Source organism: Artibeus jamaicensis, unplaced genomic scaffold, assembly GCF_021234435.1.
Source record: "Artibeus jamaicensis isolate MK-2021 breed Jamaican fruit bat unplaced genomic scaffold, CSHL_Jam_final contig_76, whole genome shotgun sequence".
Lineage (NCBI taxonomy): Eukaryota > Metazoa > Chordata > Mammalia > Chiroptera > Phyllostomidae > Artibeus > Artibeus jamaicensis.
Genome location: NW_026521954.1, coordinates 13,013,313 through 13,031,822, shown reverse-complemented (window position 1 = coordinate 13,031,822; position 18,510 = coordinate 13,013,313). Strand labels below are relative to the sequence as shown.

Here is an 18,510-nt window from a genome sequence, read left to right as displayed (position 1 = left end):
GCTAATATTCAGATATTAATGGTCCAAGACAAAAGTGCACCGATGGGGAAACATTTCTAATGATTAATTTATTTTCCAATTCATTTTATTTTCTTAGGTTGGCCTAAGATCCCATTATGAATGGGAATTACGAAACGCGAGGCTCGCGACACTCTCATTTATATTCTTAAACTGAATCACGTCTGCTTAAAGCGATGAGGCCGGTTGGGCTGCCGTCGGCTGCGGGTCTTGTTGGAATCCAGGTGGAAGGCACACTTTCACTTGCACCCCCCTGTGGAGGTCATACTTCTCCCCACCGATCCAGTCACAGATGTCCTCCTTCACCCCCATCAGAAAGCAACCACACATGTTGACACAAACAAACACACAGAGCTCGAGACTGCTCTCCTGAAGCTCAGTACTTACACGTGTCTTGGCTCCCGGCCCCTTCCTGTACTGTGGATGTGTACACAGACACTATTTCTTGAACCTCTGCACACCGTTCATAATAGAGCTTGATTTGTTCAGCAAGTTGCTTCTCAAGGAGCGGGTTAAAAATCTACAAGAAGGCAAGAAAATCGAATGAGCAGGTATTGTCATGCATTCCCCTTCGGCACCAGGAAGGCTGTCAGGCGTTGACGTCCTTCTGCTGACCCCCCCAGCTGGCTAGTTTGCTCTCGGACCATCCGATCCGGGTTTGCAAAGGGAGGGTGTCATCCAAGGGCATGCCGGCTCTGGCCACTTCCTTCTTGCTTCTTTTTGAGCCATCTTCTCCTCTGCAGAGCTTCTTAAAGGTCGGAATTTCTCAGAGACAAGGCCCCCCCTTTTCTCCTGCTTGGCAGGCTCCTACTCAACCCCCAAGGGCCAGATTCTAGGTCATCGCTTCAGGGCGGCTTCCCTAACGCTGAAGCCCACCCTGTCCTGTTGGCCTATGTTCCCAGGTCAGTGCTCCGGAACACTGTGCTCCCATCTGACGTAATGCAGGTACCACGTTCTTTCATGACTTATCTGCCTAAGAGAGATTAGGAAGCTCTTTCACAGAACAGAGGCCTTACCTCAACTCAGTGGTTTTCAAAATGCAGATTGTGTCCCATTGACAGGGTCATGAAATCATTTCAGTGGGTCGTAACAAGCAGTGATTTTGTTTGTAAAGTGGAACACAGACTATCAGAGTACACTGCACATAGCAAGGGTATGTAGGTGCTCAGTAAGTAGCAGGTCTCTCAATAGGGGTTCTAAGGTGCACCCACGGGTGGTAGGGATTCCCATTTTTCCTCCATGGCTTTGTCTTGTGACTCCTGCTTTTCCCAGAACAACCCCCACGGGGTCACAGGAATTGAAGACGGCTCTTTGTTAAGGAATCTCCTTACCCAGGCAGAAGACACAGCCGCTGTGAAGGCCCCTTCGGGGGGCAGCGCTGCACCTCTAGGTGGGCTTTGGAGGTGAGACCATCCAACGGCACATGCAGTTCCGAATACAAAGACCTCTAGACCAACCGCCCAAGTGTGAGTGGGGCCCGTGTTTCTGAAGGGAGCCGTGGAAAGAACCAAGAGTCTCATCGGCTGGAGCGGCTCCTCTGCTACTTTAAATAACAGCGTATAGAAGAAGCTTTACCAAACAACTAGGACTCTGTCCTTTCATTAGCTTAATCACTGGATAGGCAACAGCCTGATAAAAACCTACTCTATAATTAAGCCAGTGGTTATTAAAACAGAGGAAGTAAATGGTTTCCATTTTCTGAGTACTAAATGAACCAAACGTTAACAGAAATCTATTATCGTGTTAGCTAGGGGGAAAGACTCAATATTAATAATGTTTGAGGACAGAGCTGATGAGAGATACAGCTTAAATAAATCTTTTGTTTACACGGGGTTCCGGGCCCCATGAGCCACAAGCCCATGAGCACCCGCAAACTTCATCTCCATCCCCTGGGCTCACCTGTGCAGGGTGCAGCGTGCGGAGGCGATAGTATTTCAGGGGTCCGAAAAACCCTGCGATGCCGGGCACATACCTGCTCCCTCCGACAATGAAGCACCCTTCAGTGTCGTTATAATGGAAATCCTCCCGGAAGCTGCAGGAAAACACAAACCTTCGTGTTTGAACCAGATTTTTAAAAAGAGACTCTTTCACTGACCCTCACTGACTTGCCCCAAATTTCCACCAGCCCTTCACTCTGAGTTCCAGCAGATGAGACAGCTGTGGGGTCTGGCGGAGTTGGGCTAGGGTCCCAACTCTGCTGTTTACCAGCTGTGTGACCTTGGACCGGTTGCTTAACCTCTCTGAGACTGTTTTCTTATTAGTGAATTAGTTCCTCACTGAGAGGATTGTTAAAAAAAATTAAGTGAAATATAAGACATAAAATGTCTAGTCAAGTGCCCGGCTCACTGTCAAAAAGGACCAGCTATTGAGATTAGTGAAATTGTTTGGAATTATTAAAATTATTTGAAATTGCTGGTTCTAACTAAAGCTATTATGCTCTAAAAGGAAAAAAGAAATTGTTGAATGGATAGAAGGTATCTGTGGAGGAAAACCAAAAACATATCCTACTAGATAACTTATGCAAAAAAAACTTATGTAAATTCAGACTCAGGTGGAAGAGGCCACAGCAAGGTCAAAGGTCTTGGCCAAAGACAAGAGGTCAGCAGAGGGGGACCCACGGCAAGTCCACTTCGTCCTGAAAGACTCAGAGGGTCGGGAAGGAACACTGGGTTAGCACGAATCAAATGCCCAGAGTCGCTCCTTGCAGCATGGGTTACATTTACCAAGGCCTGGGAAACTGCAGGTGTTCTGTCCGTGAAGGCTAACCCACACCCATCCCACCAGCCTGGCCGTGAGCTTCTTCACTGCACAGCTTCAGAGACACGGGGCTCTGCGTGCTGATCTGGAGTGACCTCCAAAACACACTGTTAAGTGAGAACATAACAAAAGTGCAGAATAAAGCGTATGTTTTTTTTTATCTAGGGAAGAGGAGAATGGATGTGTGTATGTTTGTGTATACATGTGATGTCTGCATAAAAACTGTGAAGTACATACAAGAAACAAATCAGTATTTCCCGATGGCACAGGGTAAGGGGGTTAGGGGATGGAATTGACAGGGGCAGGGTTAGAAGCAAGACATCTACCTGTACACCTTTTCGCATAATTTTGATTTTTTAAACCATTTAAAAATTCAAATAGGAAGGTGCGATCAGCACGTGAGATCACATGTTCCTATGTGAACGGCAAGGGGGAGGGGCCGAGACAGGCATCAGGTGAGAAGCCAGGCAAAGAGCGAAGAGCCGGGGACGCAGAGGGCAGACAGAAGTGGAAAGAAAGAGCGCAAACTGTCAGGCAGGCGGCCAGGAGCCCAGCGAGCCATGGGGGTGAGGGGCCGGCGTGATGCCTGTGAGGACAGAGCAGGCTACCAGCGGTCGGATCAAAACAGCCAAGCAACCTGCAGGCATCCCAGGAGAGGTGATGGACTGACTGCTAGCAAGGAACCTGCCCCGCAGCAAGTACACCTGGCTAGAGAGGAAGACAGGAGAGTGAGGAGAGGGCACGTGTGGATAGCGCTGACGGCAGCCAGAGGGAACCCTTAGCAACACGCTTTAGACAAGCAACTCACACGGAACAGAGGCTTTCTCTCCTGATAGTTCTCTTTGCAGAATTGAAAGGACAGGAGGAAAGACGATGGTCTCCCCCCACACCCCCTTTTCAGGTGGGACCTCGAAGTTATTATCAGACCTGTGAATTGATTCTGTTTTTCAAGGCCTTGGAAAGACCTAAACCACCCTCCTGAGACAACACCTGGCACTTAGTGGGTGTGAAGCTGCTTCTGCAGTGAAGGGCCTCTTAATGGAACTCCGCTTACCCAGCCCGCCAGCTCCCCCGATGGTCTATCCCTCACCCTGCCTGGTGCTAGCTGACCGCAGCCTTAGTCTGCTCATTTTATCCGAGGAGATAATCCCAGTACCTAGCTACAGGCTGTTGTGAGGATTAAATGAACTAGTATCTAAACAATGCATTTAGAACAATTCCTGGCACATAGTAGGCTCCAGAACTTCACAGTTATTATTACTTAGTTCAGTGTTAAACTTTTTTTTAAAACAAGTTTTTTTAAAGATTTTATTTATTTATCTTTAGCGGTGAAGGGAAGGAGAGAAATATCAATGTATGTTGAACTTTTGCTCTCATCTCTTGAGTTACATGCTTCATATGAATAAGATGTGTCTGTTTCCAAACCTGTTAATGCCAACTGTATGGTCATTTAACCGTACCAGCTAATGACATACTATGTTACCCAATAAAATATGGGTGTGGCGGAAGTCATTCATTCTGCAAAAATTGAGTTGACTACTTTGGGTAGACTCAGTAAAATAATGGTTACTAAAAAAAGGATTGTGGAATTAGGACAACTGTTTGGAAAAAGAAACTGAAGACATCTAGATGGATTTTGGGCTCTGATAGTTTCACAAGTGGCCTCCTTTCCTTTTCACTGGGAGAAATGGAGATTGTGTGCCGTTTACCCAGGATCAGAGAGAATGCCAATCAAGGCTCTACATAGAAAGAATGGCAAATGAATGTGCGTTTCACCTTTCTGATTAAAATAAAATATTTAAGGTATCATCTTTAAATGATCCTTCCTTTAACTGAGGTTTTAACTGACCAATAAATTACTTGGTCTCCATTGCACTGGATTGTAGTTTTAGTTTTTTTATCACTATCATGATATAACCAAATAGATTTCCCCAGCGTGGTCTCCAGCATTTCTCTGCGCTAAAGTCCTTGTGGCTGCACGAAGATTGCTTGTACTGTGCACTTCCCAGCGGTCATCCATTTCACTGACATAAAAGCTGAGCTAGACTCTTCCAAAGCCCAGGATGGTCCCTTTCAGAAACGTCTGACACGCTGGCACACTGACTCTCATCTGGACATCAGAGCCTGCCCTGGTTTACGACTGCCGAGGACCAGCAGCCAGAAGAATGGACCGTGAGTGACGTGGTCCAGCGGACCTCACTCAGAATCAGGGAAGAGTTGTCCCCTTCACGTAGACTAATTAGTATCTTGAGTGTCATTGCTCCAGGACCTGCTCTCAGTGCTGGCCCCCTCGTCATCTCCTCAGGCTGCCTTAATTCCTTTTCTTTCCAGCACTTACCGCAACTTGTAATTTTACATTTATTTGTGAATGTCCTTGTTGAAGATCAATCACCCCTGCTAGGCTTTTTAGTAGGGGCTGACTGTATTTAATCCAAGAGTCCAGCACTGTGCCTGGCATGTGGTACGGGCGCTGGATGCATGAATACACACTGGATGGAGGGATGGATGGACAGACTGATGGATGGATGAATTCAACACTCCACAGGTCCGCAGTTGCTGCCTGCCACCAAATGTTACTGGCAGCCTCTCATTTGAGAGCAATGCTGCACTTTCGAGCCCTGAGTGGTGGGTCACCCTCTACCAACGCTGTGCGAGAGCCATCCCACTGTGTGTGCATTTTGAGAACAAGTAGAAAGGAGGTCCAAAGGCTTTCCTTGGAACCCCTATAAACATCGGGGATATTCGGTTCACTGGCTTGGCCCACTCTGAAAGTGGGATTCCAAACATCCAATCACAGGGGACCCTGTGGGCCCGGTGTCACCTCTTCAGGTGCTCTGCTGACGGGGGCGGGTCCAGGGATTGGGGCCGGGCCACTGAGTTGGCGGTGACGGCACCCTCGGGTCTGGGCACTGCCAGGGTCGGTCCCCAGGTGAGGAGCCGCTTCAGCGCTTTAACTGGGATCTTGAACTGCTATGTCCCTGGCAGTTGGCCCACATGTCTGTAATCTTCTGTGACCATACTGATTTTGTCTTCTCCTAACACAGTGACATTTTGTTCATCATGATTCTTTACATTGATTTTGATTATAAAAAATAACTGTAGAAAATGTTATTTATCATGAATACTGTCATGAGTTGAATGGTGCACCCCTTGAAAATTTGTATGTTGAAGTCTGGGCTCCCAGGACCTCGTCACGTGACCTGCTTAGGAAATGGGGCCACTGCAGAAGGGTAGTTACTTAAGAAGAGGCCATAATGGGGGGTCTTGAATCCCGTATGACTGGTGTCCTTATAATCAGAGCACATTTGGACAAAGACAGACATGCACATGGGGAGAACGCCACGTGAAGACTGGGTTATGCAGCCACAAGTCAAAGAAAATCCAGGAGCTGGGAAAGGCGCCGGGATCAGACCCTCCTCTGGGGCCTTCAGAGGGAACATGGTGCTACTGATGCCTTGACCTTGGACTTGCAGTCTCCAGAACTGCGAGACTGTAAGTTTCTGGGGTTGAGGCCACTCGGTTTGTGGTACTTTGTTCAGGCAGCCCCAGCAAACTGACGCACTGCAAGGTTTTCGTAATTTCTGCCGCTCTCACCTGACCCTGATCCCAGCCCTGGATCATACTGTGATCCAGGATGGAGACATCTACGACCCACCACGCCAGCCTCTGGATTTCTAGGATTTAGGAGAAAAGGAAGCTCTCACATAGAAAGATGAAAAAGGGCCTATGAAATCCAATTGGTTGTCATCAATGTCCTGGGGCTGGAGATGGGTGTCAAGGGAGACAGGGGAGGTATCATTTCAGACTTCATGTCCTGAAACACAAACCCCTAATTTCTGCTGCCTCCTTAGTGAAACAGGGCAGTCAAGAGGTTTCCAAGGAGCCACCGTCTTCCGTTCGCCCAAAGCAAACTCCTGAGAGGAGAGCCCACGGCGCCCTGCCACGCAGCAGCACTCAGGCCCGCCCACTTTTTTTGGAGGGTGCGCATCCCCTTGGTGCACCTGAAGGCGGTCCTCTGGTCTCAGGCCTCGGCGTCCACGCTACAATATAACTATCCAGTTATCACTGACCTTTTCTTTGAAAGCTAAGGAAGGCCACTTCTTTAGCCTTTCTGTATAACTCTAATCCTTTAATCCAGCCATAAAAATACGAATTGTTCTACATGGGCCTAAAAAGAACCAGCTTGGCTTCAACATAAACAGAAATGGCAGGCAGTGAGGAGGTGAGGGAAGCAGACTGGATGCCCTTATATTCCCCTGTCTCCTCCCATTTGCTTTCCCTTCTGTAATGACTGGTCTTCAAAGACATGTGGGGTGTGAGGGGGCTGTGAGTGAATGGAGCCTGTTTGGAAAGGCGGCCCTGTGCCTGGTGGGGTCAAATGACCACAGGAAGGTGGAATGACCCCCCAGCCCTGCCCCGCCCAAGCGCCAACATTCCTGGCACATTTAAGAAAAGTATACATATGAAACTACTCATTATTTTCTGTTCTTCAGACTGTCCTTAAGCATTTCATTATACATTCATTTATTACCAAGCCATGATGAGGTATCTTGAATTCCTAAAAAAGCTGGCCCTCTGGTTCCGCTACTCCCACTGCTATACAGGGATAAAGAAGCATATTCAAAAAAAAAATCATGACATACAAGGCAAGGGACCCAATTCTCAGTTTCTGTACCTCTTCTAGGAACAGTTCTATAAAGATGAAAAGTTACACCAATATCAATAGTTGCTTACATTTCAAATTTAGATTATGAACATAAATATGAAGACTGTCTGCTTTTATGTTTTATACTAGGCCAACATTACCAACCATTCTCAATAAGCAACATTAATATTTTGATTTATTTTTTGAGAATCCTTTGTAGAAGATAATTTGCAAAGAAAATGAATTATACAAAGTGCCATGAAAGGAAGAATTTACAATGAGATCTGGAAAGAGGAGTATTTTCTCTTGCTTAGAAAACAGGTTGCGGGGGGAAACAGGTGAGTTTGTAGACAGTAAAAAAGGAGGAAACAAAGGACAAAGACCACAGCCACAGGGCAGACTCGCACATGCTCAGAAAAGCTGAATAAGGAGGTGCAGGGAATAACCTTAGGCTTGAGGGCCAAGGCATGAAGATTCCTTAACCCTCAAGCAGCAACATTTTCAATTGGAAGAAGGATTGCACTCACCTAATGGTCTGATTGTGCTGGCTTTCCAAACCCTGCCCGGTGCTGGCCGCCACCACTATCTACGGTGGGAGAGAGAGACAAGCATCACTTATTCTCCGCACCCCACCTCATGGAAACAGATCTGGGCGTAAGTTACCCAAAACGTTTGATCAGTCCCAGCAAAAAGAAATGTAACACTTCACTAACCCTGTACGATTGAATAAATACAATTTCTCCCAATGAGTTGTGGTAAAAAGACCTATAAAGCAGTTTCACCCAGTAGGTGTCAGATATTTCCAAACTACAAGCCAAAGTTTCATTTGGTAGATTCATTCTGTGCTTCCGAGCTTGTTGCACAGAAAGACAAGGGAATGTGTAAGACACAAGGAGTTTCTGAAATTTCACTGGAATTCTACGAAAGCCTTAGTGGGCAAAACGGGATTGGCACCCAACTTCCTCCACGCACCGCTGGTTCCCACTATTCTTTCCCTGACCACTGAGAAGCAGCGTCACCGTCCTTTCCATGGTGACGATGTTTCTGTCCTGGATGTTATCAGCTGTCATCAGTTGTCCCACATTCTTCTCAGTGTCTTGGATTAGGACACAAACTCCTGGCGTTAAGGGGCTCCTGTCGTTCTCCCACTCCCAGCCCAGGGCCAGGGCTGACCGAGCACCTGCTCAGTAGCCAGATTCTCCAAGACGCGTCTACACTGCTGTGTCCGTGAAAGGCAAACTAACCCAGAGAATCCAACCCAGTTCAGCCACATACTGGAGGAAGAAAATGGCTCAAACCAGGTGTTTCTCTAAACCAACCATTCACTTCACGCCAATCTGTCCATTTAGTCAAAGCAATGAATGTGGTAGTCCCATCTCAGAGGTGGATTTCGTGTAGAAAAACAATTAGGTATTGTTCCGGGACCTATATTTTTTAGGCAGACCAGATGGAATGGAAAAAAAAATCCTTTTTCTTTCCATCCCATCTGGCCTGCGTAATTCTTCTCTCCTGCTTGATCAGATCATGTGCTCTGCCATTGAATTCCTCTCTTTAATTAAAGAACTACTTTGATTTACAATTCTTCTGCTCCGAAAGCTTCCAGGAGGCCCTGCTGTTTTGCAAGTAGAAATCTAAATTCCAAGATATTCAAGATTTTCCACATTCCAGCCCTGAAGACAGTTTTTCCTTTGATTAGTGTCCTGCGGTCTGCACATTTCTCCTCTGGTCAGACTGGTTTACTCTCCCCCCCAGTGCTGTGTGAGCTGCTCCCCACGCCCCTCTCCACCCCAGTGCTGCCCACTGGCAGAATCATCCTCTGTGGGTCCTGCCCCTCCAGCGTCCCAGTATGAAGCGCTGTCTCTCTTCTCTGATCCTTATGAACTGTTTGGCAGTGAAGCTCACCTTAGGACGTCCCTTCACCTGCTTGATGGTAATTCCCTAAATAGTCTATACGCTCCTTGAGCACAGTGCCTTACATACAGTAGGAGCAAAATATGACCTGGGATTTGCTCTGATGACCTCACAGCTGTCTTAAGTGACACAGGGAAGCTGACCTTCGTAGGAGAAGAGCAGCAACCACACTAGATTGCCACTGTAATTGTCACATAAATAAGAAGCTAAAACCGGGACCACAGACACGTCATCTCACGTCGTTGAAGAAACAAACTAATGTACCAAGGATCCTGGCTACAGACTCTTCTCGGGAAAGCAACAAGGACTGACCCGAGTTCCTTTCTCTTCAGAAAAAGGAAATGTGATAAACCTGGCCACCAAGGGAAGTCTGCAGATTATCCAATAAAACACAGGACAAACAAGACGCCTCTTCCAGTTTTGTGGCCGGCATGTCACAAATCAATAAGCAAAGCTGATGGGAAAATGAAGTCACCAGAAGAAAAGTAGCACACTGACATTGCGCAGATTGAAAGATGGAATTGCCTTTCATTGTAACAACAGATTTGCCATAATCCATACAATCTGCATTATGACAGTTGGAAACAGTTACACAGAGTGTTTTATAGTTCCAAGTAGATAAAGACCCTCCGTCCCACCAGAATCGGCACTTAGGTTTGTTAATTATTATTTGCCAGTTTATGCCAAGCAGAAGCAATTGTTTCAACTGCCAAACACAGTCAAACCAATTCTCGACTCAACTAATAAATTTCCCGAAAAAATAAAAGTTGTAGCTCAATAGCACTATAGAAACCTGGCTGATGTTGTTTTACCATATATCTCCGCAAAGTCTATCTCACCAGGGGAAAAGCACTGAGTTCTTCAGATAACTGGAGCTATATAGCTGGCTATTTTATTTACTCACTCACAATATGGTCAAAAGAAGCACTATAAAAGCCAATTAAATGGAATGGGATTCTTATGATTTAAACTTCCATCTATAAAAGTTTGATTGGAAAAGTGTATAGCTGTAAAGAGTTCATCATTTACCACAAATTTGTTTTTAGAGATTTGCTTGCTCCCTGGCTTTTCAGCGGTGCAAACTTTAAGTGGCAGCGCTGGCGTGGTTGATGGGGGGGCGGCCCATAGATACCTGGCCTCCATTGAACGAGATATCCAGGCGAAACCACTCCTTCAAAGGCAGGGTGAATTTCGTTTTCACAGCAAGGTCTTCTCCTCTGACAAGATGCATCTGAATATGCAAGAGGCCTAAAATGAAAATCAAACCTTATGAAAATGACAAATAGTACCCAGGAGTGAAAGAAATAGCTACTCCTTTGCAACCATTGTCCTAAGGAGCTATCAGACTAAGACTACGTTCCTTCTTCTTTAAACAAAACAAAGCAAAGCAAAAAAAAAAAAAAATCACATCCATGCACTCCTTTGTAAAGAAGACAGTTAGTTTAAGCTTCCTGGAGAAAGTTTAACCTGAAGCCCACATTTGAAAACCATCGCTCTCGCTAAACTGCCCCGTTGACAGTATCTTCCTTATTCTAGACAGACAGAGCGTACGAAAGCAACGATGTATCGTTTGAGATTCTGTGTTACACGTACCCTCTTCGGTAAGAAATACAGACGGCGTGCCGTACATCTCATCAGCATCCACGAAGTACAGAATCCCACAGAGACTGGCCTTGCAATAATGGAGTAAATAAAGCCACAGTGAAACAGTGAACCTAGAAGAGTGAGGGGAAAAAAATTCTGCAGATTGATATCATCCAAGAACAGGTAATTATACTTCACAATGACCAAGTAAATTGCTTTCTTCCCAATGAAGGGATGAGCATGGCTTCGTGTTCATCATGGGAGATCAGCTCGCACAGCTTGATCTTTGAGACAAAGGTAGTTATAGTAACTGGAACAGACAGGAGCTAAGCACCATTGTACAAAACTAGCAGACACTCCAGCTTGCACCTAAAAGTCTGTTTCTGTGCCCTGTGAGAATCTCGTGTGCCTGCCGTTCAAATACCTTACAAAGCCAGGCACAGAATGAAAAGCTGGAGTTTAATAAGAGGTGATTTGATAAGAAGCTATTCTAATTTCGGTGATTAAAAGGAAAAACATAATTAGGGCTTTTTGAGCAATTTTGTTTCTTTCAAAGATAAAAGCATAAGGTAGAAAAGATGTCATAATCTGCAAATGGCTTCACTGTACACTAACTGGGACACATATATACTATTTTAAGGCACATATTAGGTTGCATATCACAGTTCTGGCTGACCGATATGGAACAACTAATCTAATTGTTCCATTTCTGGACTGGGGCTATTTTAGTTGGAAAAAAGCTTTTGTGTATCTGTGATTTGTGGAGGGGGAATAAAGTCACAGTCATCAACTTAACTAGGACAGATTTAGCCAAGATATAAGATCCACCAATCACTCAGCAAACACTTGCTGAGCCCTTGCTTGGTTGGGTGAGTGACCAGCAGCTCAGAGACGAGGCTCTGGGCATAACAGCATCGTGCACGTGAGAGAACAATCAAGGTCAAAACAAACGCACAGAGGGCTTTCTATCACCCCAGTAACCAATTCACAGTTTGGGGTTATGGGGCCAGTGACCTCAGGTTCTCTGGGGTTTTAACCAAATAAGTTCTTTAGAATATTCTGGGCTTTGTAATGTGGCCTCCAGACCAGTGGTAAGATACACAGACAGATGGTGTCACACAGCTCCCTCCTGACCCACCCAGCTGAGCAAGCTCATGAAGATAAGTTATTACAAGGAAGCTTAGCAAGAACATACGCTCAGTAAAATGACTCAAGATCTTTCTACAGCCAGCAGCATGGGAAGAATTAAATCACTCCGTTAAATCCACCCAGTCTGAGGTGCACCAGGAACCGTTTTTAGCATCTTTAATTCGGCAGAAAGGGAAAAAATATATATATATCTGGGTTTTGCTGAAATCGACAAAGATCAGAAGTGGTGAGCTTCCAGCAGCTCACCCAGTCTTCCAAGGCAGAAACGGCAGGACAAAGTCTGCAGCCTGGGCTTGCTGTGGCTGGCTGCACTTGCAGCCCTGCCAGGGCCTCAGGCTCCAAGGCCTTGCCCCCGCCTCCTGTCTTTCCTGGGGCCTGACGAGGAAAGTCCAAGGCAAGTTGAGGATTGCTAAGTGCAAGAATAATTCAAGAATGCTGTGAGGTGTTTGGGTCCACAAGTTCTGCCTAAGCCACGTAGGTCTCAATGTTTTTTTCAAAACCAGTGACAAAAGGTTTGTCCTGTTAAAGGAATCCACCAGCCCGCTCTGATCCTCAGATTAAAAAAGAAAAAAACCCCACAGCATGCCCCCACCCGCCCCACCATCTGCCCATTCTTACATAGGGTAGTCTATCCGCTGGCGTCGGGTGGCCTCCAGCTCCCGGTTCCGAAACCTCGGCAGCGTCTTCACAATGCCTGTGTTCTCTCCACTGGAGGCATAGAGAAAGCCCAGGAGGGTGACCGCGTCTGCAAACGACAAGACACTGGCCTTTCAATGATCTCCAGAAAAGCACTGCTTCCCAAATCGCATTCCTCCCGGAACCCTCTGCCTAGGTCCCTTCCAACACTGAAAGGACTCGGTCTGCAGATCTTACCAAACACAGAATGCATGCATCCGCCCGGCACCCCGGCTGAGCCCTTTCCAGAGCCATCCCCATTCGCTTTCATAGCATCTCCATAAGGCAGATTCTGTCATTCGTCCCATCCTACAGAGAATTGTGAGACGTAGAGAGGGAAAGCAACTCGCCTAAGGTCACCCAGCTAATAAGTGGTAGAGCCCGTGGGCACCGGTCAAGCTCCCCTCCTTGGTGTCCAACCATTTCCCACGCTGCCTTCCAACGTTAAGAAAAGCATTTTGAACTTGTGTCACGAGGGTAAGCGAACCCTGAAGTAGCACGCACCATGGTCCACACTGCTGCAAAGTGGTGACTGAATGTAAAAACGTACACAATTCATCTCATCCTCACTATTATCCCCGGCTTACAGATGAAGACATGGAAGGGCAGCTTCCAAAATAAGAACTCATATTTACTTAATATTTAGACTGTGCCCAGGCGGTATGCTAATCACATTTCAGGAAAAAAATCTCATTTAATTTCTAGGAGCACAATCTAGGAGATGGGGGTCTATTATTATCCCCACTTCATAGATGGAAAAAACTGAGTTTTAGAGGAGGTTGTATAATAAAGAGGAAGAGCTGGGATTCAAACTCATGCAATTTGGCTTCAGAATCCATGCTCTTAAAATTGCAGGGTTTTTTCTTCTTCTGTGTAGACTTTCCTAATATACTCAACACCATATTTAGTATATGCAAATATTACCAACCATACTCCTTAAAACTGGAGAGAGTGCCTCCCACTTTACTTTGCAAATGTGGGAGAAGTCTGTGGCTCCAGGAAAGAGGGTGTCCATAACAAATTTTAAAGGGAGAACAGTTATTTCATCTATGTTTAATTACCTATTGCGTTAAACAAGGTTAATGTCCGTTTCTTATTTCCAATGTCTCCCTCCCCTCAAAGAGAAAGAAATTCACTGAACTCAACCTAGTAATAAAAATCACTTTTCTCTTTCTTTAAAATGCTCCTTGGTTGCCCTGGCTTGTGTGGCACAGTGGATTGAGTGCCAGCCCGTGAACCAAAGGATCACCTGTTTGATTCCCAGTCAGGGCACATGCCAGGGTTGTGGGCCAGGTTCCCTAGGAGTCACATGAGAGGCAACCACACACTGATGTTTCTCTCCCTGTCTTTCTCACTCCCTTTCCCCTCTCTCTAAAAATAAAAACATATAATCTTTAAAAAGTTTCTTACATGCTCCTTGGTTTAAATGTCCATGATTAAACGGTAGAAACAATCTATTTCCCTGGGCTCCTTGGAGACGGAAGGGTTGGTTTCTATGCAGGTTACCAAGTGCCAATAACGGTATAAATTATGGGAGGCTCAGCCTGGGGTGCTGAAGGCCCCAGCTCTAGTTTCTCTATGAGAAAAAAATGTTTTATTATAGAGAAAGGTACCTCTGGTTCATTATCACTTAGAAATCAGAGGAACAAAGTTTTCATAATCTGACTTTTGTGTGTACAGTTAATAGAATTAAGTAAGCCAAATTTTCCCCAGTGCCCACAAATCTACCTGTTTTGTTACGTAGAGATGCATTGGAAACCCAAAAGGGCAGAGTTATCCCTTCCAACAGAAACACTTCAAACTTTTTTCTTTATAACTTGAGCCCAGTTGGGGTACATTGGACTTGCTGGCCTGTGATGGGGGTGAGGACGGAGGGTTGCACATGATGGTACAGAATTGTGTCTTTGGAATCTGGAAGGAAAACAAAATCACCGAGAGGCTGAGATGAGCCCCGGTTTGGCCTCCGCAGTGCTGAGTGGAGCAGGCTGGACAAGACGGCCCGGCAGTCCCCAGCCTTCCCGGGAGGCCCGCCGTCAATGAGTGCTGTTGAGTTATCCCGTGTGTATTAGAAGCAGTTATCAAAACGAGCGGGATCTGATGCTCCCCGACCTGACTCCTGTAAAGGGAGGAGTTCTTCACAAAGGAGATTTCCAAAGGGAAAGGAAAGAAAAGCGAATGCTGGTGAGCCTCTCCCTTCTTTGGGGATCAAAGTAAAGCAGGCTGAGCAGGAGAACTTGCAGCAAAGGACAGTGGAGGGAAAACCCAAATGTCTAAAATCATTTTACAAGAATGCAGACCCTTCCGTCACGGACAAAACCAAAGTGATGGCGGTTTTCCTGTAAAATCTGTAGCTTCAAGAGTTCTATGTTTGGGAGTTCTATTGCAATTGTCCCTCAGTACTATGGCTTTTACAGTTAATTAGAAATAATTAATGAAAATGAAATTTTGTAGCAGGAAAGGACTTCAGAATTCATCTAGCCTGGGAAAACATAGAGGCTTATTTTCTAGTAACTGACTGTGGTGTCCTGGAGTGCTGTAATTTGGTGGCAATGGCTCTCCTAGGCACTAGAATGGGGAATAACAACCAGTGTCAGTCACCAGGAAAGAAGTCACAAGCAGGCCCTTGACTGGTGTGGTTCTGCTGGCTGGGCATCATCCTGCAGAGAAAAAGCCCCCTGGTTCAGTTCCCAGTCAGGGCACAGGCCTGGGTTGCGGGTTCAGTCCTGGTTGGGGCGTGTGCAAAAGGCAACCAACAGATACTTCTCTCTCACATTGATGTTTCTCTCTCTTTTTCTCCCTCCCTTCTCCTCTCTCTTAAACAAAATCTAAAAAAAGAAAAAAAAAAAGAATTCACAGGCAGGAAACCTAAGGTCCAAAGAGGTAAACTGGCTTGCCCAATTTCCTCCAGAATGTCCTCTCCAAGAGAGCATGGACATTACTCCATTTATTGTCCATTCCCTAAGCCCAGAACAGTGCCTGACCTTGAGAGAGGCTCCAGAAAGATTCAGTGAGTGCGGGAATGAATAAACTCACAAACGAGCGTTGCTGCGGCCAAGTCAGGATCTGAACGTCTCTTTGGCCCGACCTGTTCCACAATTCCATAATGTGCCCGTGCTATCTAAGCCAAATAATAGTCTTTCCGGTCCTTCCCCCAAGTTCATTTCTTCAACTTTTACAGAATGAGGAAGTTAGGAAAAAGGCACCATTTATGGCATAAACATAAAATGCCAGGGGAAAATGTTCAGGTTCGGCTCTCACCCCCTTGAGTGTTTTGTTTCATTTCCTCCACTTTTAGAGCAAGAAGCGGCATTAGGTATCATGCGGTGCAAGCTCTTTTCTTTGGAGACGAGAAAAGTGTTAGGTGTCGTTGGAGGTTCTATAGCTAATAATAGACCCAGGTATGACTCAAACTGGGTCTCCCTCGGTGGACCAACGGGCTTTTTCTTAAACCTCATCACCGGTCTCAAGGCCTCCCTGAGGGCCAGGGCGGGTATCCAGCGGGCATGCCCCTGTGACACACCGGTTGTTAAAAACCGAAATATACCCACACTGGTTAGACGACTGGTTTGGCCTTGGACCTCCAGGGTGCCGCCACCCACCCTGGCCTCTCCTCCCAGGCAGAGACCTCCAGCACCATGCTGTTTGAGCACTTGGGCTAGAACCTGGGGACACTGACTGAGTCCCGCCCCCCTGCCCCCACCCCTTTCTGGTTGTCAGGTACTTTGAACATCACCCTTGAGTGAGGTTGCTGGGAGGGCTCCACAGCCCACTGTCCAGTTCAGCTGAGGGGCCAGAGCCTTGACACAGACCTGCTCTGCAGAAGGTCCTGTTCCCACCCAACCAAGCCCTGCTCCGATGTGTGTCAAACTCGTCACGATAATGCAGCTGAGATCCTCTGCCCATTTGTGGAGAAGTTAGAGACACGCTTATTGCAAGGAATAACTGTGACTATAAATCTATAAACAGAATCTAGAGGACAATATGCTCAGATTTTCCAACCTGGAAAAGAAAAGCTAGAGCGCAGACAACTCAATATGCTTCCCAAACACAGAACATTGAAAAGACAGTGGTGATGGGGAGTTTTATTTTCCTTAAAGCCACAGGCTGAGAACAAACACTGTCCTACCTAGGAAGCAGGATCTAGGACAGAACTTCCCCCTAAAAGGTGCCAGGCAGGCAAGTGAGTGACTAAGACAGTCTGCAAAATATTCCGTACGAGGAGTCTTGGGAGTAAAATAACTCCACTCCCAGTACTTTCTCCCCTAGACATACCTACATGTGTGTACCAAGACACGTGTATAAGGACGTGCGGGGAAACCTTGCTGTGAATGGTAAAGGACTAAAAATGACCTGCACGGCCATCATCAGGACACAAGTTACGCGATGGACGGGCGGGCAGGGGACTGCCAAGCGGCTATCCACTCACTGGCGGAAGGACTGCGGTCGTGCAGCACATACTGATACGGACAAATCTCTGCTGTACTGTTAGTGAGTGTGGGACGGAGCTCAGAGTGCTCTTCCTGGGTGTGTGCAGAGAAGGGCCAACCTTTACAGGTGAGGGAGCACTTCTGGAAGGAGACACAAGAAACTAGTGTTACTGAGTTTGCCTCTAGGAATGGCACTGGAAGAGTAAGGTGGGGCGTGGGAGGGAGCAAACCCTTTTACACTCTCCGGAGTTTCTAAATCGGGAACACGTATCACTGTTCTGGCTAAAAGAGAGGAGAACAGCATTCTCGGGCATTCTGTGCAGGCAGGAGAAGGGGCTGGCCACAGTCAGAGGTCTCCCCTCCCTGGGCCGCCACGGACGTTCACCTGCTTCCAAGAGACAAAGTCCAGTGGGTGAGGAAAACAGGATGATTCACATTGGTGAAAATTCAACTTAAAAAAAAAAAAGGGTATTTCTTCTTATTTAGAACCTGGGTTAGGACTGTACTAGCATATTTCAGTTAAAGACTGAAATAGCGAAGTCAAAGGAACCAGGAAGCCGGGACTGCAGTTAAACCAGCACAGTGAGCCCGGGCTCCCCCTCCGTAAAGAGAACATGAGAAATAACGCCCTTTCCCCTGGGCACGCTACGAGGATTAAACGAGAGAACGTGCACCGGAAAAGAGTTTTGAAGATCGCAAAGGGCAATGCAGAGACGAGACATTAATTAGTGTTCTTACAGAAAAATTCAGACCACGTGATTAACTGGGGGGAAAAAGGAACTTAGTCTTTTTTGTCTGAAAGTGCCAAATATATGGTTCTTATAATAACAAAAAGTATCATCATGTCATTGACTTGAATAGTCCTGCTGCATAAACTGATATTTTCACAAAGACAGTAATCTGGCTTCAATATTTGACTTAATCTTCTTAGTTTGTTATAATGGAATTTTGTTCTAAGAAATCATTCTTCCAATGCAATAGATCTGCAGATGAGAATAAATTCTCAGTGAAAGGAGAAGAGAGAGGAGAAGAAGAAAACTGCCACGTTCCCTGGGTTCTGAACTAAGAGGGAAGGTTAGGAAAACGTTCCGAGTGAAACACCAGGGCAGAGTGTTTAACACCCCTCGGCGAGCCTCCAACCTGCCTCTCTAGTCTGACTTCCCGAATCGCCGACTCCACTTGGGATTCTAACTGAACAAATACATGGCTCGCGTGCTGCTCCTCCACACGTCCACCCCGTGGTGGACATTGGCGATAGGTCCACGTGGCTCTCTTTCTAGGCACAGACGCAGCCTCAGAATCCTTCTCAACACCACACTGGAGGGAGCCACTTCACTCCCACTG

General features: G+C 46.4%; 1 protein-coding gene across 2 annotated transcripts in view; it reads right to left on the bottom strand.

Moving 5' to 3' along the window:
* SEL1L3 (SEL1L family member 3) overlaps positions 1 to 18,510 on the bottom strand; it is a 94,542-nt gene that overhangs the window by 57,670 nt on the left and 18,362 nt on the right. For both annotated transcript variants that reach the window (XM_053672399.1, XM_037155510.2), the window contains exons 3-8: positions 12,683 to 12,809; positions 10,925 to 11,046; positions 10,464 to 10,579; positions 7,948 to 8,006; positions 1,918 to 2,050; positions 406 to 538 (exon numbers count right to left, since the gene is read on the bottom strand). In XM_053672399.1, the coding sequence (XP_053528374.1) occupies positions 406 to 538; positions 1,918 to 2,050; positions 7,948 to 8,006; positions 10,464 to 10,579; positions 10,925 to 11,046; positions 12,683 to 12,809 (690 nt within the window). The remainder of the gene's footprint in view (positions 1 to 405; positions 539 to 1,917; positions 2,051 to 7,947; positions 8,007 to 10,463; positions 10,580 to 10,924; positions 11,047 to 12,682; positions 12,810 to 18,510) is intronic.